The following is a 22,585-nucleotide window of genomic DNA, read 5'->3' as shown; positions in this document are numbered from 1 at the left end:
ATTCTAATAAAGATACTTCCTATATAGCTCAGTGGTAGAGCATTGTGTCAGCAGAGCAAAATGTCATGGGTTTGAACCCACAATAAGTGATAAATGTAGATCTTGTAAACTGCTTGCAGGCGCTTATCTTTCAATACAGTTATATAGTTTTGTTTCATTGCTTGCAAAAACATGACTTCTTCACTAAATTCACTTTTTCTGAAGGATAACATTTAAGTTGTGTGAAACTTGAAAATGTGTCTTTTTAAATTGTCAGTTCACTTCTCACTTCACAACATTCGTATAAATATTCTTGCAATTGTAAAATAAAGTTACACTTGCAACTGTGCTAAATTACTGTTAAAGACTAAATAAAGTTTGCATAATTTAGTTACAAACAAACAAACAAACACATCAGACGTTTCATGTCTATCACGGTTCATGACACTCCAACTGTTCAGAGAAAAAGAGCTGACTGTGTCAATTGAAAAGGTTGGTCTAGTTATTTCACCTAAATTTGCCACCGTTATTCCACAATGCATGCATTGTTGCTTGTTTGAATTCTATAGGCCCCAGGGACAATTGTGTCGCTGAACTGCCACTATTTATGCAGCTTTGCCATTGTCAACAGTGCAAAATACCTCGGGGGGCCAGCATGTTCCTGCTGCCTCTGAGCGCTAGGCCTCATGTAATTTATATATTCTCTTGTCTGCTGTGGAGTGACTTTTAACTTGTTGGGTTTAGTGGGAGATGGATAGCTTGAAAAGTGAATCATCCATTCTTGGAGATGGATTCACATGGAGTACTTGAGTGTACAGCCGAGGCCTTGTGTCTGGAGGTCAGGCCTTTGCAGAGGGTCCGTGATGTCAGACAAGCCCACAGGAAGGCCCTTAGCCTGGATTATACAGATGCTCGTCGAGAGGCTAGAGGCGAAGAATCCCCAGGGAGAAATTATGATCCGTTTTTTCCAGAGGATATGCTAAGGTCCAGCCACCAGGCTTCCTCCTCCCCGCGCCGTAGGACAAGCTCCTCTGCTCAGTCTTCTCGTGACAGGACAAGTATGTTCTCTAGGATGGTTGGGCTAGAACCTGTTGAGTCGAATATTATTAGAGACTCTCAGATCTCCCCCGAGGATCAGGAAGCAGGCAGCTCTTTCAACTGCAGAGCTCCTCTGATGTCTGTCAGCAGCTCGGAGGAGGAACATGAGGTTGGAGAACAGACTGGCAGAGCTACAGCAGAGCTCAGCGTGGCTTCATCTCTGCTTACACCCACTCCCACCAGAGAGCGCAGGCTTAGTAAGAGAGAAAAAAAACGACTAAAGAGCCTGAGGAGAAGACAGAAGAGGAGAGAACGATGCAGACAGCTGCAAGAGAATTTGCAGGTGACACGTACACACAAGTACACACAAGTATTTTTATTCATAGCAGAGTGAACTATGAGATTTACTATTTACAGTACTGTGCAAAAGTCTTAGGCCACCGTGCTACCATTAGATTTTTTTTGTTTTTGCAATTCAGTGATCATATAAATATTTAGTAAGTATTTTTATTAGAATACAACCAGAAAATACAGGAAATGTGTATGTAGTATTAAAAACAGTATAAAAGTATAAGCTGAAGTGTCAAGTATTTAGGGTAAACTCTCCTTCCACTTAAGCAATAGCAGGCAGCTGCAGGATCTCTTAAACCTAATAAAAATGAAATCATAATTTTTAATTCTAATCGAATGTCTTCAGGACTTCAGTCTCCTCAAAAACGCTCAAGATGTGTTTAGTGGCAAGAGAGGTCACACTAAATACTGACTGATGCCTGAAGAAGACATTTAGTTCTGAAAATGGTTTGTTTTTTATTTTGTGTACATAATTCCTGTATCTTTTGTTTGTATCTTAATAAAAAGAGTGAAAAATAAATATGGATGGACAATAAAACTTTGCTAAAAGAACAAAGTTGGTGGTGGTGGCGGCCTAAGACTTTTGCACAGTACTGCACATTCAGAGTCCTTACATAAAAGAGGCAAGGAATGCAAACATTTTTTATATATTTGTGACTTGGTTTACATATGCTCTTTAACATAAAGGTTCCTTTACTGTACCTTGTCTGGCTGTATCTTGGTCAATTTTGGCGGCATCTAGTGGTGAGACTGTGAATTGCAACCAACTGCTCAGTAAACAGCTCACCCCTCCCATTCGAAACGCATAGAGAAGCTACGGTAGCCGCCACACAACAAACACTTCATCGTCTGAGACAACAAATTGACAAAACGCGCTTTATAGAACAGTTTGGCTCTGTCTGAAACCACATACCGTTCAGTAGGTACTGAATAAGATGAAGTACTTACTTACTGTTAAAACAGTAGGAACTGCATAGTATGAATCCTAGTAGTATGAATGCGATTCGGACATACTACATCAGCCATGTTGATACATCACGTGACATATGCGTCATCACGTCATGTGATACCAGCGTGAATACGGCCGCATCACTGCTTTCGCCTTTCTTCTTAGTTGCATAACTCTGCTCCTGGGGCATTGTGGGATAGTGAAGTGTCCATCGTAAGCACGCTTCAAAATCTTACAGGAATTAGTAGTTCATCCAGGTACTTCGCATACTGTTTTTGGAATACTGCGTAGTCGGACATACTACCTGCCTCGCCTACTGTTTTTCGCTACTATTATATAGTATGGAAGTAGGTGGTTTTGGATGCAGCATCAATCCGTTTTAAGGCTATTATGAAACATGGCGGCGCAAAACAGTGACTTTCATGTAAGGGACCCGCCATGTATACGTGTATATATATGAAAACAGCTCATTCTAAGGTAATAAAAACAATACAGTTCATTATGTAAGGACTTAAGACATCATTGATAATATAGTTATGTATATTATATTGCTTTTCGGTCAAGAGATCCTTCTAAAAGTTACACATTGCACCTTTAACATCCTTATAGGCTTCCTGTGCACAAATGTTTCTTTGGAAAACCAAAAATGCTCGCTTGTGCCATTGCTCCAAACAACCCTTTAAGGACCTTTATTTTTTAGGAGATATTTAGTGTGATGTGGTATTGGTTTATATGTAGAATTATGTGATGTATTGGGGTTAACACAAGTTTTAATGGCAAATGACAAAACAAATATAAAACTAAAAGAGTGAAGCATACATTAACAAACAAAGCCAAATTTGAAGTTGTAATAATATCATACTGTAATATATAATGTGCATTATAAATGTTATATTGTGATGTAACAGTGAAATACTGCAGTTATGTGTTTGATAAATGATTAGTTCAGTATTGATCCTTTTCCAGCAGAGGGCAGCTTTTAACAATCAACAGGTTCTGTACTAGAAATTCTTCATTTAATGCAATAATGTCATTTAGCAATATTAACCCACACCCAATCACTTCTCTTTAAATTAAAAACCTTTAAACATTAAAATAAATACCCAGCCGACTAAAAGTCTCCTTGGAAATCACGAACCAGAGATGATCTCTCTGAAACAGTGTTAAGGACTAGATAGCCGTGTTATCTGATTACCAGTACTCAAGAGGAATGATGTCATGCTGCCCACTCATTGTCATTCTCTCTTGGGTTTAAGTGGAGCATGTTGTGATTTGGTAAGAGGGAAGTAAGGACCCTTTATAAAACAGGCAAGGTAAAAAGTATCCCAAAATCTCTTCCAGTGACACTAATAATTCCGATAGTGCTTTTGCTTTTCTTTATCAGTGTTTTAACCATACCAAATAATAAAAGAGAACATGGAAATCATTCATTTAATAAAGATTATATCATTATTAATTCATTAAGAAGGAGCCTGCGGCGTGATAAATGACTTTTCAAAAGTACAAAATATTTAATGACTCCAAAATACTATCAGGGCATGAAAGCTGCATGAACTCAAGGAAAGTTTAAAATAGATCAAGTAGAATGTAGTCTGTTGAAGTCACAGTCACATTTCAGATCAAACGTAACAACTATTATATTAGTTATAATGTATTTTTGCATGTATGAGGAGGGGTTTAAACTTTGTTGCTGCTGTTAACAGAGCATTTTTTTGTGGCAATTTCTTGATGTCCTCACAATGAGTTCCTGTGCTGTGGTTGTGAAGTCGTTTATGAGATGTGCATTTGGTGATAATGACACACCTAGGGAACGAGGGGCAGCGTCCCTATAGGCCCTTGAGGGTGTGATTGTTGTAATTATGCAGAAGGGCCCTGTGCTCCAGAAGGGGTCATATGTGGGAGACACAACCACTGCTTATGTGGCTGCATGTAATACCCATAAAAAAATGGAGTAACTCTACTTTAGTAAAGGTGAACCTGAACAGATTGTTTAGTTTAATACTGAGTAATTTCTCTCTCTGTTGAAGAGCTCTACAGGGAACCCATCTAGCAGCAGTGAGGATGAAGCGTTACCAGGGCCGGATCGTGAAGGCTACATCTGTGCTGTGTGTCTGGATGTCTACTTCAGTCCATACATGTGCCACCCCTGCAGCCACATCTTCTGTGAACCTTGTCTGCGGACGCTGGCCAAAAACTGCCCCACCAACACACCCTGTCCTTTGTGCAGAACCACCATTACACATGTTTTCTTCCAGAAAGGTTTGTTTCTAACATCCTGAATATTTTGGACTTTTTAGAGGACTGTGTTTTGATAAAAGCTTTATTTGTCCACTTACCGGAAGCCCCATTGAAGAGACAGCAAATTCACAATGTGAAATTATATGAATGCAGACGATATATTCATATTTATTTAAAAAACGTTGAAAGCTCTTAACAGAGGTTGAACAGAATTCAAGGCTGTTCTGTAGCCAAACTAAAGGTACTGTAATATGAGGTATGTTTGTAAATAAATCCATATAAAATGAGTTTTTCTGACCAATTATTAGTAATAGCACTGAGCGCACTGATGATTCATAGATTAATAAATTGACACATCCCACTCTTCACAGATCTAAACCATACAGCACGTACATTCTTCCCGAAGGAATACCTGTCTCGAAAGCAGACCTTTCAGAAAGCAAGCTGCGCGAAATGGCCCCTTCCGAGCTGTCGTAAAATGTTTCGAATGTTTGGAGGTAAAACTACTTTTCTTGAAGGATACAGTGTCTAAAACAAATAAAAATGGCATGCTGAAAATGGGAATAGCAAGATAGCATTGTGATAATGAGATATTCTTCAAATTGCAGTAAAACTTAGAAATTAACACAATGGTATTATTTTATTTTTCACCTTTCCTCTGTATCTATTTGTCTTAGGCTTTCAAAGACAGCCAAGTCCAACTGGCAGGCAGCAGTTCCCTCGCGGCGGATACAGGCTTGATGCCTTTAACTTTGAGGATGATTCGCATGGCTGGCGATTTGACATGGACATGGTGATCATCTATATATACTCTGTCAACTGGGTCATTGGCTTCATTATCTTCTGCTGCTTCTGTTATTTCTTCTTCTCTTCATTTTAAAAAGAGGTGCATGAAAGCTGTCTGCAGGGTACAGTAAGATATTTCATATCAGTACAGAAGACAGGCAAGTAGGCCTACATTGGACTATCAGTGACAGGAAGAAATGCATCCATCCAATTGAAATTTAAGAATATGATCATAAATGAATGTAAAATATAATGAGTTTGGGTTTGGGGTTTGCCTGATATGTTGCCAGAGCTTTGACTAACCCTTAAGCACACTTATTTCATAAGTTTACAGTGGCCCTAAAATGTATTTGGGTAAGTACTGCGAATACTTTAATAAAGTCTTTTTTTTACAAATCATTTGTGCTACTATAACCTATCCATACTGAATACTCAAAACGGTTTGCTCTGTTTTGATTTTATTCTTTTTTTTTCTTTTTTTTGCCCAAACAAATAACTATCGCTAAGTTTACATTCTTCGATAAATCTTTTGAAATAAGAAGTACCTTTAAAATTTACTAGAAATAATTTACTATTTATTTGAATTTTACTGCATGTGACCCTGGACTACAAAACCTTAAGTCGCATTGGTATGTTTGTATTTATAGCCATCAATACACAGTCGATTTTTTTATGCCATTAGAGTATGACTACCAAGCCCTTTATGACATTGGAGTAAAAAAAATCTAAAGTTTAGTTTCATTCAACTGCGCACAAAAAAATTAACTTTATTTAATTTTTGCTCCATGTCCCCGTAATACGGAGCCCCTGAGGGCACATAGAGAGAAAAAAACAATTAAGCTTAATGCACGCGCGATAGTGTGCGCACGATAGTTTCATGTGCGCATTTGAAACAAATTTTTTTCTGCACATTAAGGTTTCACGTGAGCACATGTAAGTTCCACTTGTGCACGCGAAAGTTTCACGTGAGAACGCAAAAGTTTCACATGAGCACATGAAACTAAACTTTTGATTTTTTTTACTCCAATGTCACTTTAGGGGCTTGGTAGGATATTATGTAAAGTGCTGCAACAAAAAAGTTGATGTTCCATAAAGATATTTTGTAAATATATAAAAACTTTATTTTTGTGAGTGGATGCAGTTGCTAAGGACTTAATTTGAAAAACTTTTAAGGCGATTTTTTCAATATATATATATATATATGTAATAAACCATAAATCAATGGAAAGCTTATTTATTTATCTTTCAGATCATAAATGAATCATAATTTCAAAAAGTTTACCCTAGTTTTTGTGGTCCAGGGTCACATTTATTAATTGTGGCCCTCCAGGTTTAAAATTAAATAGCCCTGATGTACAGTCATGAACTAGATTGATACCTTTTGTCTTCATATTACCTAGAATTTATTTTAAATATAATAACTGCTGTAGTAAACATTTTCAGTAAAATAGTGACATTTAGCTTTGAGCTAGTTATTACTGGAAATCTATACAAATATTCATGCTGAAAAAAGTCTATGTTGTCAAGGTACCTTCAAAGGTACCTTTAAAGCTATCTTGATCTAAAGCAGTGGTTCCCAAAGTAGGGGTCGGGACCCCAATAGGGTCATCGTGAGACATCACGGGGGGTCGCAAGATAACTTCAATTCAAAAGTCAAATACTTTTTTAACAATGAGAAATAGTATATTCTTTATCCATAATTGTCACCAAAAAAAGTCTTTTAAATAAAAATAAAATGCTATTAGTCTTTCAATTTACATTTTACGATTGCAACATCATTTGCAGCAGATCAGTTTACAGGACCCCGTTAAACATTCCGACAAGTGCATGTAGGTCATTTTTATGCTTTAAGTTTATGCTATTATTTTTGTTGAATTTAAACGTTGGTTAATATCGACCAAAGACAACGCAAGAAGGCCAGTAGAGAGGCCAGTGGAGGAGAGAAAAGAAGCACCACCGTCAGAAAGGCCAGCATGACAATAAGAGTCCACAGATGAATCAACTCAAAGTTTGTGTGCACCGTTTAGCAACTGTAACAAGAATGGACTTGCTGTGCTCCATGCATTGTGCCTACCCATCTCATTAGATTAATGTTGAAATTAAAGTAAACATGTAAATTAATATAAAAGAATGTTATTGCAGTTAGACTGTTGTGTTCTTTTCTATTTTAATGTTTTTATACGTTAACCACCTCTGAAGATTGAGGGTTTGTGATTGGCTTTCTCTTGGTATGCACATTATCCTTTCTTCTCTTTAGGCACCTTGGTTACCAACATGCCCAGCATATCACATTTAGCCATTTCAATGGCTGCACAACACAGAAAGATTAGACTGGTTACATTGGTACTGTCACAAACACAATGACATACAGTGCTATTACAACAAAAGGCGTAGGCTGCCATTAAAGCTGTCTAATGTTAGATCTACTCTCATTTCTTGCTTTTTATACAATGAGGATTCATTACAATTAAAAGCTTGAGTCAACCACTAGTACATTTCCTTGTACATTTCCTTAAGTAGATGTTTGACTTTAATGCATATTTAATAAATATCATTTGAGATGTTCTCCACTGGAAACTTACCAGACACAGACAAACTGTCTGAGACTGTCAAGGTCCATTTCATGCACTTGCATGTATTGATAAACTTTCCTCACTTAAAATAGTTGATTAGAATGGTTGATAGTATCTCAGGATGTTTAATATTAAACAGTTGGGGGTACCTAGAACATTATGTAACCCCGCCTATCCTGAATTTAAACTGGACAAGTCACAACTTTAAATCAAAAGTGACATGTCTAAACATGTTATTATAGCACACACAGCATCATTATCTGTGCCTGATAAGACCACTAATAAGTTCTGTTCCTGTCAAAATTTTTGCCTTGAATTTTAACAGTCTCTGAACGAACTCTTGTCCCTGCTGGTGCTTAAGGATCAAAGCCAAATTATATTCCAGCAACTTTGGGAAATCTATTAGGAAGCCGATTTGTTGTATGGCTTAACACATGTTGTTAAAGGGATAGTTCAACCAAAAATGAAAATTCTGTTATCATGTAGCCAACACACCCTGCCAAATTAACTATGAGTCTTAAACTCCTAACATTAAAAGTTGTAACCTTTATTTTTAAGATTGTAAAGTAGGGTTACTCCTGATATAAAGTGCATTTTATCTAACACAGTGTATTTCCACAATCCATAATTCAACCACTACAATAGGGTCCTTAATGGGCAGAATCTGCAGAAGGTCATGCGTGGTGAATGGTCCAGCAGCATGTGTGCGATCTGAACACAGTGTGCCTGAGAAAAAGATTTTGGTTGAGTATACAGGTACCTGTGAAATAAAAGCTGTTTTAAACATTAGAAAAAACAACATTGACATGCTTGATATGGTTGTGAGAGAAACTGGGGTAATAACCTGAGTTCAGAATTGCAAGCTCAGCATGGCACTTGCGATGAGATTTCCCAAAATGCATTCAGCCCGCCACACTGTTACAAACTGCCCGTCCAATTCCACATTGGTATAGCAGAGAACTTGCCTAAGCATGTGCAATGTGATAAAAAAATAATAAGGGTCATTAACATTGGCCTGCTCCAACAAAAGTTATTTAATTAGATTAAACTTATCAAGCTAATGATCCAGCAAAATATAAATATAAATATAAAGGATGATCAACCTGCAAAATAAATCCAGAATTACCCAAAAAGTTGTTTTTCAATCATGTGTTGATGAAGTTTGCCATTTTGTCTACTCTAAACCTTTGGTGACCTTTAAGTATCTTATAAGTCACACTCTCCATATTTATCATTACCAAAAAATCTGTCAAGCCTCCCCAGATGTATATGAATATTAATAGTTTTCTCACACACACCCATCGTTGGCTTCAGAAGACATAGAGGAGACATTTGGATTGCTTTTAAAATGGATGTGCATTTTGAGACCTACAGTATGTACGCTATGAAAAGTATTTTGTGTGGTGTTGCTGTTTCAACACTTATTTTTCTTAAGTTGACCCAACTTGCAATTTCTGAATTTGTTAATTTTAACTAAAAATCTTAAGGTTTTACGGTTTCATCTGCACAAAAAAAACATAGGTTTTCATTCACAAAAAAAGGAGTAATAGTTCACATCTATATTTTATACCTTAAGCCAATGAAAAACAAACAACTTGCCCTAAGCAATATTTCTATGTCTATAAAAACCTGCCAAAAAATTCAAGTTTTTCTTGTTGAAGAAAGTCCATTAATTGTAATGCTAGTCCAGTTTTTTTATGTTTTAAGAACGGTTGTGTGAATGTTAGAGGAATGTTAAATTCTATAATTTACAAACTGTTATAAAACACTATTTCTTGTTTTGTAAAACATTGTAGAAAATACTATTCATTTATTAGGTTTATATGTTGGTTTTGTTTCATTTAAAGTCACCAGTATGGTGATCAGTGTTTGTTATAGTTGGACTCTGGACTTTGAGCTAGCTAGCTTATCCTCTGGGTGCTGTCTAACTTATTGTTTAAAACATGTTTTAAACACAATAATGAAAAATAAAATAAAAAAAATCTGGTTTACATTGTGTTAATAATTTAAAAAAGTTCATAATTTACACAAGCAAGTTTGCAAAATCAAATATGGAAAGAAAATACCAGTACTGGTTAAAAGTAAACGGTATAGGTTTTAATACTACTACTGGCTAAACTGTTGTAAAATTCCTAGATAATCGTGTTTTCGAGCCATACCATTACAAGTAGGCCTATGCTACAGTATTTACTACAGTTTATCAGATCACAATATCATGTACTGTACTTTAAGAAAGTGTAGTAGTTATACTACAATATACTACAATTTACTACTTTAACAGGCATATAGCTTGCTTATAGCACAGTTTACTATAGTGAATACTAAAGTATAACAAAGTATTTTTTCATGAGGGAAAATTGTGAATTTTTAGAAACTATCATTGTCACAATAGTTGGTGAATATTATGTTTTTTTTCTTTTTGCAGAATGAATAAGTAAACAAGAACAGAGAAAAAAATAATATTTCAAATATGAAACTAGATAGAAAAGTTTGAAGACAAACTTTATGTTGGCTTGACAAAGCCTAGCCTGAACGTTTAAAACAGATTGAGAGAAATTTAAAACAAGTTTAGTTTAGTATTATAACTTTCCGTAAACATGATACCAAAAGTTACCATGTTAGCATGTTTAGCACTAAGTTAGCATGATGCTAACATGAATTAGCATGAAGCTAGCATGATGCTAACATGAATTAGCATGAAGCTAGCATGATGCTAACATGAATTAGCATGAAGCTAGCATGATGCTAACATGAATTAGCATGAAGCTAGCATTATGCTAACATGAATTAGCATGAAGCTAACATGATGCTAACATGAATTAGCATGAAGCTAGCATGATGCTAACATGAATTAGCATGAAGCTAACATGAATTAGCATGAATCTAGCATGATGCTAACATGAATTATAATGAAGCTAGCATGATGCTAACATGAATTAGCATGAAGCTAGCATGATGCTAACATGAATTAGCATGAAGTTAGCATGATGCTAACATGAATTAGCATTGTGCTAACATGAAATAGCATGAAGCTAGCATGATGCTTACATGAATTAGCATGAAGCTAGCATGATGCTAACATGAATTAGCATGAAGCTAGCATGATGCTAACATGAATTAGCATGAAGCTAGCATGATGCTAACATGAATTAGCATGAAGCTAACATGATGCTAACATGAATTAGCATGAAGCTAGCATGATGCTAACATGAATTAGCATGAAGCTAGCATGATGCTAACATAAATTAGCATGAAGCTAGCATGATGCTAACATGAATTAGCATGAAGCTAGCATGATGCTAACATGAATTAGCATTGTGCTAATATGAATTAGCATGAAGCTAGCATGAATTAGCATGAAGCTAGCATGATGTTAACATGAATTAGCATGAAGCTAGCATGATGCTTACATGAATTAGCATGAAGCTAGCACGATGTTAACATGAATTAGCATGAAGCTAGCACGATGCTAACATGAATTAGCATGAAGCTAGCACGATGCTAACATGAATTAGCATGAAGCTAGCATGATGCTAACATGAATTAACATGAAGCTAGCATGATGTTAACATGAATTAGCATGAAGCTAGCATGATGCTAGCATGATGCTAGCATGATTAGCATGAAGCTAGCATGATGCTAGCATGATTAGCAGGAAGCTAACATGATGCTAACATGAATTAGCATGAAGCTAGCACGACGCTAACATGAATTAGCATGAAGCTAGCACGACGTTAACATGAATTAGCATGAAGCTAGCACGACGCTAACATGAATTAGCATGAAGCTAGCACGATGCTAACATGAATTAGCATGAAGCTAGCACGACGCTAACATGAATTAGCATGAACCTAGCACGATGCTAACATGAATTAGCATGAAGCTAGCACGATGCTAACATGAATTAGCATGAAGCTAGCACGATGCTAACATGAATTAGCATGAAGTTAGCACGATGTTAACATGAATTAGCATGAAGCTAGCACGATGCTAACATGAATTAGCATGAAGCTAGCACGATGCTAACATGAATTAGCATGAAGCTAGCACGATGCTAACATGAATTAGCATGAAGCTAGCACGATGCTAACATGAATTAGCATGAAGCTAGCACGATGCTAACATGAATTAGCATGAAGCTAGCACGATGCTAACATGAATTAGCATGAAGCTAGCACGATGCTAACATGAATTAGCATGAAGCTAGCACGAAGCTAACATGAATTAGCATGAAGCTAGCACGAAGCTAACATGAATTAGCATGAAGCTAACATGATGCTAACATGAATTAACATGAAGTTAGCATGATGCTAACATGAATTAGTATGAAGCTAGCATGATGCTAACATGATTAGCATGAAGTAAGCAAGATTTATTATGAAATTAGCATAAAGCTAGCACGAAACTAGCATGAAGCTAGTATGACTTAGCATAGAGCTAGCATAAGGCTAACATGACCAAAAGACCCAACCCCCATGTCTCTATGATGTTCGGATCCAGAGATATAAGGCTTTGTTTATTATGTTGCTAGGGTGCTCATATTTCGTTGCTAGGGGCGTGGCTTAATACCTCAATAAGAATCCTCCGAGACTGATTGGATGCCTGAGTAAAATGAGCCCACCCCCATGTCTCTGTGACACTGTGCTGCAAAGATATCCATCTGGGCATTTTATAATGGCAGTCTATGGGATATGTTGCTAGGGTGCCCAAAAATGGTTGCTAGGGGCGTGGCTTAATAGCTATGGGGCGATCCTGAGAGACTGATTGGATGCCTGACTAAATTGAGCCCACCCCCATGTCTCTACGACACTCTAAAGTGAAGATATTCCATCTGGGACGCTTTTATTCCCTTATATGGGCATGTTCCCTCCCCCATTATAAGTCAATGGGGAAATTTGGGTGGTCCTTACGCCCCAGGGGTGAAACTTACACCCCAATGTGATGTATGTTCTTACACAGTCTGCCAGCCTCTTCAAATGTGGTAACCCACAAGTTTCTACAAATTTCTCGCTTGCAGCTATGACCCGTCAAAGTTTGTCGCAATGTTAAGTCAATGGAAAATTTGGGGTGTTTGAGCGCCCCGTTTAGGAATTCGGTAGGTCCCATCAGTTAGAAAAGTCATAGCACCCATCTACGGACCAGTCTTAAAAGTTTTGTAAAGTTTTGTGGGTGTAGCTTGAAAGCTCTAGGAGGAGTTACAATTGGTAAAAAGTATGAACAGAAGAAGAATAATAATAATAATAACTAGATAGGTACATTTCCTGAAGAAAATGTGAAGTGGTGCTTGCCGTGGCAAAATTCTCGGGACAATATATGATTATACTCCAACCCAAAAGTAAAACGTTCCAACCCCCGTGTCTCTATGAGGTTTTGATGCAGAGATATAAGGCTTTGTTTATGCGGTTGCTAGGGTACTGTATTTGGTTGCTATGGAAAAATTTGGCATCCACTAGTGATTACACTCAGAGTCATGAGTTAAACGGTCCAACCCCCGTGTCTCTACGATGTTCTGATGCGGAGATATAAGGCTTTGTTTACACTGTTGCTAGGGTACTGTATTTGGTTGCTAGGGAAAAAATTGGCATCCACTAGTGATTACACTCTGATTCACGAGTCAAACGGTCCAACCCCCGTGTCTCTACGATGTTCTGATGCGGAGATATAAGGCTTTGTTTACTCTGTTGCTAGGGTACTGTATTTGGTTGCTAGGGAAAAAATTGGCATCCCATAATGATTACACTCCGAGTCACGAGTCAAACGGTCCAACCCCCGTGTCTCTACGATGTTCTGATGCGGAGATATAAGGCTTTGTTTACTCTGTTGCTAGGGTACTGTATTTGGTTGCTAGGGAAAAAATTGGCATCCCATAATGATTACACTCTGAGTCACTAGTCAAACGGTCCAAGCCCCGTGTCTCTACGATGTTCTGGTGCGGAGATATAAGGCTTTGTTTACTCTGTTGCTAGGGTACTGTATTTGGTTGCTAGGGAAAAAATTGGCATCCCATAATGATTACACTCTAAGTCAGGAGTCAAACGGTCCAGCCCCCGTGTCTCTACGATGTTCTGATGCTGAGATATAACTGTTTGAATTTTATGTTGCTAGGGTGCTCAAAAGTGGTTGCTAGGGGCGTGGCTTAATACCTATGTAAGGATCCTGAGAGACTGATTGGATGCCTGAGTAAAATGAGCCCACCCCTATGTCTCTTTGACACTGTGGTGCAAAGATATCCATCTAGGCATTTTATAATGGCAGTCTATGGGAGATGTTGCTAGGGTGCCCAAAATTGTTGCTAGGGGCGTGGCTTAATAGCTCTGGGATGATCCTGAGAGACTGATTGGATGCCCGAGTAAAATGAGCCCACCCACTTATCTCTACGACACTGTAAACCAAAGATATCCCATCTGGAACTGTTTTATTCCCTTATATGGGCATGTTTCCTGCCCCATTATAAGTCAATGGGAATTTTCGGGTGCCTCTTATACCCCAGGGGTACAACTTACACCCCAATGTGATGTATGTTCTTACAGAGCCTACCACCCTCTTCAAATTTAGTAACCCACATGTTTCTAAGGAATCCTCACTCGTACCTATGACCCGTCAAAATTTTTGCAATGTTAAGTCTATGGGATTTTGCCCCATTGACTTTTCATTAGGCATTTTTGGGCACCTCTTACACCCCAGGGGTACAACTTACACCCCATTATGATGTATGTTCTTAGAGAGCCTACCACCCTCTTCAAATGTTGTAACCCACATGTTTCTATAAAATCCTCGAGCGGAGCTATGACTCGTCAAAGTTGGGCGCAATGTTAAGTCAATGGGATTTTTCGGGTGGTTTTTCGCCCCCCTTTCAGAAATCCTGCACCCGATCGCTTATAAAAGTCATAGCACACCTCTCCTCAATAATCCGGTCGATTTGAGCCCTCTTTCATGGGACTACGTTAAACCGTGCGGGACGAGTTACGCGCCGAAAAAGTGTCCAGAAAAAGAAGAATAATAATAATAAGTATGGGGAATAATAATAGTGATGCCTTGCATAAATGCAAGCACCACTAATAATAAGCTTAGATCGAAGAACAGTATGTTGGCTTTGTCAAGCCAACATAATAACAACAATAAAATACAAAGTGAATATCCAAATGCATTAGTATTCTCATCCTATGAGATTGCAGTGTGTTGAACACGTCATGCCTCAAGCAACTGCACCTATTTTGCTGTTAGTATAGCGCTCTTAGATCACATGCTACAGTACTTTCAATGAACACCTTAGTGGGTGTATTACTTAAACTTGTTATACAGCATAGGTCTGTTTTAACTAGCTCGTCGCTGCTGTGAGGTGCTGCTTTGTCCAGACGTTGCTTTTATTAAAATCCGCTAAGGACTGCGCGGGGCATCTTTGCATCATGTTTGCATTTGCTTCTTTGTTATGCGGTTTCCTAAAGACCCGCGAGGAGGACACTTCAGGAGGACTGAGCTATCTGCTGGAGTGAATGAAGGTGACTCGCCTTCATCGTTGCAATGCGGAGAGGAATACAGGAGCGTGATAGAGATCGATCAATTGAGTAAGATATAAAACACGAGTGGGAGTGCATTGATTAATCGTCATTTTATATCAGGGCAGTTTGTTCACTTGATGTGTATGCATGAGTTCTGCACCGAATGGGCGCAAAAACCGCCCCAGGACTGCCGGGACCATTTTTCAGATCGGCGGTAAGCCCGCGTCCCGAGCGCCGCCTGAGCGCAGGGAAAGCAGCGAAGCTGTAGCGGACTGCAGAATGGTGGGTATGAGCCTGCGTCATGATCCTGCATCATTATTCCTGTGTGAATCTCTGTCATTATTTAACCACTCTTCAAAATTCACTCAAAATTTTGCAGCTGGAAACGTCCTAAATGTATAATGCGACACTAGGGACGTTTTATAAGAAATGGAGATTGGAGCTCTGTGACTTGTGCGGCGCGCAGTTCGCATGCTTTTTTGCGATCGTTTATCAGCATGCACTTCACGGTTGCATTTTACTGATGTGACATCGATGGAGAGATAATAATTAGTGTTGTTTTCTGGCAAACAACCAAGATTTGCACAGCAAACGGCTTTTTGTGTGTATGTTTGAGCTTTTTGCCACATTATCAGACTGAAGGCTCCGTTTCTGGCAAATATTGATGAAAACGGCACAAGCAACTGTCGCCTGTGGCGCTGCTCTCAAACAAACAGACCGTTTACCTCGCTAATATCGTCTGGTATTACCAATCGTAATAATTTGCTGGTATTTCTTTAACATGCAGGTTCCAAAAATGTCTTTATACTTCACATCTGTCTTGTCCTTTCAGGAAAATCTTGTCATGCAGTATTTATCTGCTTCATACAGTTTCAAGGTTAAAAAGGATTTTCTCAGCCGCTGTTTATGAATGAAAGATTGAATGAATCTGTCGGTGTAAGCTTAATATTTTCTCGCTCTGTTTGCTTTTGTTTTTCTCTTTCATCAGGTTGTCCAGGAGTTCAATACACTTGTGGCCCTCTATAGGGAGCTGGTTATCTCTATAGGAGAGATTTCTGCGGATTGTCCCTCTCTTCGTGCCGAGATGCACAAAACACGCACAAAGGGCTGCGAGATGGCGCGGACTGCACATCAAAACCTTTCTGCAATATCTGGGTAAACTTAACGATGTTTCTGTCAGTGATGTTTAGTAGTATGGTAATAACTAATATCACTTAGGCGCAAGGTTAAAGGCTTATAAAACACTTCAGCGTGTGGTAAGTTGGAGATTGATCTAAATAGGCCTACGTTACAGCAAGATCAATGTCTGGATAATGTTTAATGAGTTGGCCATATATTTTGTATACATGCATGATGGCATACACATTTCAACCAATATAAGATTGTGTTCTTGTAATATCCTTCCTTACTCGATGTCTTTACCAGAATTATTACGTCATTATTAAACTGTGCCCATAAGCATGAAATGACCTTTTATTGTCTTGTTATATAGTATGAGGACAAACTCAGTTATCACAGTACAGTATCAGACACAGCTTTACGTTCAGTTTATTGTGTGCTTCTGCGAGAAGAATAAATGCTGATGAAGCTGAAAACGTTTCCTGCTGTTCATGTTCCATTGATCCCAGGCGTGTAACATGATGTCGTATCCGTGCAAATGGAGGCCATTAACACAATAAACTTAGTCGACTGCTGCTCACGATTAGCCAAAATATATCCATCATTAGTGACATTTTTTTGGTGACATTAAAAGGCTCTGAAATGCTTTCAAATGTAGTTCTTTACATCAGGATTTTTCCTGGAAAATGTGTGGCTTCCTTTCTGTCCATTAAAGTAAGATATTCTGAATGGACTGTCAGATTTTGCTCTCATCAGTGTGTGTTCAGCAAATGAATAATTAACCAGAGATAATGGCAACATCATTCAGATAGTCAAATTAGAGACTGATTATGTAAGTATGACTATTTCAATTCTAAAAAATTGGAGTGCAGAAAAATCTAAATCCAACACAAATTCTGCAGAGGTCATTTACATAATTTATTTTCTTATATGCCATCTGTTTGCATGGATTTTGATACTTTCCATTTTTTTTAAAAACGTAAACATTTTTATTTGTTTGTCTGTTTGCTTGTTTTCGGTGCAGGTTGCACACAGTCATGATCTTATCAGACATAGCAGTGAAATTTCCCTACCACACCATCTGTGACCTTGAATGTAAAACCCAGCTAAAGTAATTTTTTACATAAAATCATAAAGAATATAACTTAAGGTTATGTTAAAGATCCTCCTGAGTAAAATCTCAAAACAACGAGCAATGGAGCTATGGACACATTACAAGCTGGTTTATCTTGTGTAGCTTTGATGCATCTCTCTGTTTCTGAGAATTCAAGAGCAGGATAACAAAGTATTCACTGTACCGAAGCATTTCACTTGGGAATAACAGTGCCGTAATTGCAGGCATCAGATTCTGAGAACTATGATTTTCCGAGAATTCTCTTGTTTATCTCTTCAACTTTCAATGTTGCCTGGAAACATCCTAACATCCTTCGTATTTTAAAACTCTATAGAGTGGTCTATAGAGGTGTGGGAATGTTAAAATCTATATAATTTGTGGTGTCTAGAAATTAGACAGATAGAGCCATGGGCCAGAACTCTTCCGAATCCAGTTCTAAGATGCATTATTGATGTCCACAGCCCAGAAGATGGAGAGATACATCCGGAGATCTGCCGTCTGTTCATCCAATTGCAGTGCTGTCTAGAGATGTACTTGACGGAGATGCTTAAATCTGTGTGTTTGCTGGGATCCCTGCAGCTTCACAGGAAAGGTAATCTGTAGAGACTCTTAGGAGGAAACATCCACACCACATCAACTCTAGTGGCTTCTGAGAAATAATGTTTACAGATGTTGTAGTACAAACTTAAGTTAAATGAGAGAGCTGACAGTTGCTCAAACTTTGAGATAAAATGTTTTGACCATTTAACCGATTGACCAAATTCATACCAGGCTAAGATTTGTCGCTGTGTGTTTCAGGGAAACATAATTTAGGAGCAACAAAAGTAGACAGTAAGAAGGAGGACAGCTCTGATGTTCCCATACTAGAAGATACGTCATCCACTCCACCAGACTGTTCACAGACCTACATACTGGTGGTCACAGACATCGAGAACATCGAGAGGTATACTGTGCTTCTGCTTTTTACACCTTGTTCTGTCAAACGAATGGTTTGAAACCGGAAACGTCCTTCATTGTTTGCAGGGACATGACGGAAATGAAAAATTTGCTAAGCAAACTCAGGGAGACAATGCCTTTACCACTGAAAAACCAAGGTAAGATCTGTGCACTTCCACTGAATTTTTGGGCAAATATTAGAGCCTTACGCATTTAATAACTTGGACAAATGGTCAATAACAACATCAAGTCTCCACTTTGCCAAAACACGATTGATTGATGATTATTTACAGGAATTTGTATCTAAGAATTGATCAAACAGTATTTAGAGATGAATACTGTATGACAGTAATTCTTTTTTATAATTGCTGGTATAAGAGTGGGATAAGGAACTTAATCTGATGATGTTTTCCCTGTAAATTTGTAGATTATACATTAAAATGTTAATAATTATTGTCAATAATTTATCGTTAAAGCTGCAACGCATAACGTGAATCTATGGTTAAAACATAAAATAGCAGGTTACTTTACAAACCTATTTTTACGTTATTCAAATGACGTCAAACTGACAATTACAGCAAAATTGTATGCGACAGCCTCATTTATAATTCACTATACAACAGGGCTGTTGAATACCTAATTCTGATTGGTTGAAAAAATGTTGCACAGGTATGCATTATTTTTCAATAAACGCACACATGACCTTTCAAATGTCTTAAAGAGCACCAATTATCTGATACCCAATTTTACATTTCCTTTGGTGTGTATTAGTACATAATCGGAGCCCAGTCTCACGAAATTTCGTTATATAGTCACGTATTTTTTTATTTTTTTTTCGTGCTATTATCACGAAATTTCGTGTTTTTTTGTGATCGTATAACGAATTCCTGTTTTCGTGTGATTATCACGTATTGGTTACTCAACTGTTTTGTCCTATTTTCTTACCATTGTCGCTTCGGTTTAGGGTTAGATTTACATAAAATGACATCCCTAACCAAACCCAACTCTAACCCCAACGCCAGGCGACATATAAAAAAATAAATCAGAAAAAATAGTATAAACCAATATATAAAGTGACTTTCTAATGCAAGCACCAAATCTAACCCTAAACCGAAGCGACAATGGTTTAAAAATAGGAAAAAGCAGTTGAGTAACCAATACGTGATAATCACACGAAAACAGGAATTCGTTATACGATCACGAAAAAACACGAAATTTCGTGATAATAGCACGAAAAAAGAATCAAAAAAATACGTGACTATATCACGAAACTTTGTGAGACTGGGTAGGATAATCGATACAAACCCCAAAGTAAATGATGACGCGAGTTATCGTTTTCAACGTAAATCTCTTTCTTGGACTACAACAAACACACGAATTGTAGGCAACAGATTACTTCATAGGCCGGTTGACGTAGACAGGACGGTCATTATTTTAATTTCACCCGCTTCTGACTCACAGCCTGTAAGTAGTTTATGTTTTCATATTTAAAGAATTGAGATGTGCGCGATTTTCCTGTTGATGCATCCTCGATTTTTTTGCGTCCTCTGTACTTGCGTTCTTGAGAATTGGAATTGAACTTCGCCGGTTAATGATGACGTACAGCGAGGACACAAGGACGCAAGATCACTGAAGAACGCATATTGAGAAACAGCCCATGACTCAAACATGAGTTTTTTGCAGTGCAGAGTGTTGTTTGTCGTTTCTACAATCACAAATTCAGACATGGTTTTAATGTTATAGTAATCCTTACCTTGCCAATCTGTTACATCCTGCTTAAGCCACACTGGCAAAGTTGACCGATCAGCTTGGTCATCTGCATTTTCTGTGTCAGATTCGGCTTGTATTAATACGATTGTAAAGTTGATATTAACTCCTGTCAGCATTGCATTGTGAGCTAATCTTCAAAACATGGTGAGCGTCACATTTCCGGCTGTCATCAGAGGTATTCAGGCCAATCAGAACGTACAGATTAGCTGGCCAATCGGATGACACTGCGCTTTTCAGAACGATAAGCTTTGTACAAAGCTTTGTTTTTTTAACCATAAACCACCCGAACACATTTTATTATACGAAATAAACAAAATAACATAGTTTTTAGCAATGTAAGAGGTGCTCTTTAAAATAACCACCAAAGCAATGCATTAACAATAGTATTTGAAAATAATGCACACCTGCAGTATAAATTCAACGTCTTGTCGTCAGTTATTCCTTACTTATTATAATCTACCGTTGTGCACAATAACAGATTTTATTTGGAAGGAAAAAATGTTGCGGATTGCTTCTTTGAAAACACTCAAGTATTTGCTTACATTTGTGTGAGCTTACATCTGTGCATTCATTTATCTGTTTTTGTGTCTACGTAGATGACAGCAGTTTGTTGAATCTAACGCCATACCCATTGGTCAGACAGAGAAAGAGGCGTTTCTTTGGCCTCTGCTGTCTGATGTCCAGTTAAAAGCTCTCCTTGTGTCCGGTTACAAATGACTGCATTTCCTCACAATGTGCGTGACACACCAGTCAACAGTAGCCTACTACTGCCATTTCCATATGAGAATAGAATATCAGTGTAATATCAGTAGTCATAAAACAATATACTGTATATCACCAATACACTTTTCATTTTAAGTGAATGTATGTTCGTTCACATTGCGCTTAGTAAAGAGAATGGTTTATAGTATGAATAACTTCTGTTTGTCCTGTTTAATTGTTAACATCGCTGAGTATGACACAAGGCTCATGTTGATGCACAATTCATACGCTGTGCTTTTTGTCAAGACAAATGTTGTTACGAGGACTTCAAGACTGCAATTTAGAGCTTAGGTTACATTATATGGTTAATAACCGTTTTAATCATAATAACGATGCCGAGTTTTTAAATTAAATTACCATGAACACAAAATAAGACCGCACAACATGAGTGAATGTGGGATCTGTTGGTTTCTTTGAGCATATTTTTACTACAGTATTATTTAGTCTTCCATAAACCGAAAATCCTGTAATATTTTTTTCTTTCTGTTTGAGTCTTTAGGAGTATAAAATACCTGAAGAAGCCTTTGTAAATAAAGAATATATCTATAAATGGACATTTTAGAGATGTACATATACAATGTAAACCTAGCGCTCTGAATTATTTTTCAATACTGTGATTCTTTAAAGAGATTGTCAGTAAAGTGTGGCATGTCTATCCATCTGGTGTGATATAAGTCCAGATTGGAGGGGCTCAGCATGGGTCTTGCTTATTAATATCGGTTCTAATTGTGTCAGGCATGGTGCAGATACTGTAGTGTTTATCAAAAGGCGCAGTGTCGTTTTACATTGGTAATAAACCTTTTTTTAATGATTTAACAAAATGGGTACTTTGTCTTGTGTTGAACAGTTTTATTTAACATACAAAAATATCATAAGTAGCAAACAACAGGTGCTACAACAGTATGAAAAACTGAAAAATAAAAGAAATATTATTAAAATAATATAAATCTTTCAACTTGGTTTTTGTCCAACAAATTTAGTCATCATGTCAGTGTTATTAATCAGAGGTTTGCCAGTAAACAACTCGTTTAAATCAATGTATTTAAATATAAAATCTACTAGCAAGGATTTGGGAGCAAAAACAGCCTCTCTGGTCAAATATCATGTTTGGATCTGTCAGCTGTAATTGGATATGTTTGCACATTAATAAGATGACATGGACAGACATGGTTTTCAGGTTAATTATTTGGCTACGATTCTGAAACTGGACAAGCTGATGGCCGAATCTGGGCTGGTTGTCCCGAGTTTGGCAGGGAGTGGAGAGCTGGCTAAATATAACTGTGTTCAGTGTCCTGTCGCAAACCAATACAGGATTACAAAAATACACAGCAATGTCAAATTGTTTGCTTTATTATTGTAAAGTTTGCAGATTTTAGGCTAACCGGTGAGGCATAATTTAGCTAGGTTTGTCTTCAAAGGATTGAGTCATAATTATCATCATAAAATTAATCGTAAAATATTTTAAAATCAT

At 37.6% G+C, this 22,585-nt stretch overlaps 2 protein-coding genes across 5 annotated transcripts; both read left to right on the top strand.

Moving 5' to 3' along the window:
- The first annotated feature begins 440 nt into the window (after positions 1-440).
- On the top strand, positions 441-5,704 carry rnf180a (ring finger protein 180a). Its single transcript, XM_065247942.1, has 4 exons — positions 441-1,360; positions 4,345-4,576; positions 4,927-5,052; positions 5,233-5,704. The coding sequence occupies exons 1-4, from the start codon at positions 767-769 to the stop codon at positions 5,433-5,435; spliced, it is 1,155 nt and encodes a 384-aa protein (XP_065104014.1). The 5' UTR covers positions 441-766; the 3' UTR covers positions 5,436-5,704.
- A 9,413-nt stretch (positions 5,705-15,117) lies between these two features.
- rgs7bpa (regulator of G protein signaling 7 binding protein a) lies at positions 15,118-22,199 on the top strand. Of its 4 annotated transcripts, XM_065247264.2 has the most exons (7): positions 15,803-16,155; positions 16,246-16,290; positions 16,402-16,568; positions 18,108-18,238; positions 18,445-18,589; positions 18,670-18,740; positions 20,949-22,199. In XM_065247264.2, the coding sequence occupies exons 2-7, from the start codon at positions 16,258-16,260 to the stop codon at positions 21,038-21,040; spliced, it is 639 nt and encodes a 212-aa protein (XP_065103336.1). In that variant the 5' UTR covers positions 15,803-16,155; positions 16,246-16,257; the 3' UTR covers positions 21,041-22,199. The 4 variants fall into 4 exon arrangements, with proteins under 4 accessions (XP_065103334.1, XP_065103337.1, XP_065103335.1 ...); XM_065247262.2 differs by lacking the exons at positions 15,803-16,155; positions 16,246-16,290 and adding an exon at positions 15,118-15,695; XM_065247265.2 differs by lacking the exons at positions 15,803-16,155; positions 16,246-16,290 and adding an exon at positions 15,119-15,479.
- Positions 22,200-22,585: the final 386 nt, after the last annotated feature.

The sequence above is a fragment of the Paramisgurnus dabryanus genome, chromosome 11 (genome assembly GCF_030506205.2).
Source record: "Paramisgurnus dabryanus chromosome 11, PD_genome_1.1, whole genome shotgun sequence".
Classification (NCBI taxonomy): Eukaryota; Metazoa; Chordata; class Actinopteri; order Cypriniformes; family Cobitidae; genus Paramisgurnus; species Paramisgurnus dabryanus.
This window is presented reverse-complemented; position numbering and strand designations above follow the sequence as displayed.

Excerpts from the sequence above, each read along its gene's own strand:
- rnf180a (XM_065247942.1), top strand. The coding sequence starts at position 767 with ATGGATTCACATGGAGTACTTGAGTGTACAGCCGAGGCCTTGTGTCTG. Across the intron at positions 1,361-4,344 it reads AGCTGCAAGAGAATTTGCAG|AGCTCTACAGGGAACCCATC; the intron begins GTGACACGTACA and ends TCTCTGTTGAAG. Across the intron at positions 5,053-5,232 it reads AATGTTTCGAATGTTTGGAG|GCTTTCAAAGACAGCCAAGT; the intron begins GTAAAACTACTT and ends TATTTGTCTTAG.
- rgs7bpa (XM_065247262.2), top strand. The coding sequence starts at position 15,561 with ATGAGTTCTGCACCGAATGGGCGCAAAAACCGCCCCAGGACTGCCGGG. Across the intron at positions 16,569-18,107 it reads AACCTTTCTGCAATATCTGG|CCCAGAAGATGGAGAGATAC; the intron begins GTAAACTTAACG and ends TGATGTCCACAG. Across the intron at positions 18,239-18,444 it reads CCTGCAGCTTCACAGGAAAG|GGAAACATAATTTAGGAGCA; the intron begins GTAATCTGTAGA and ends TGTGTGTTTCAG.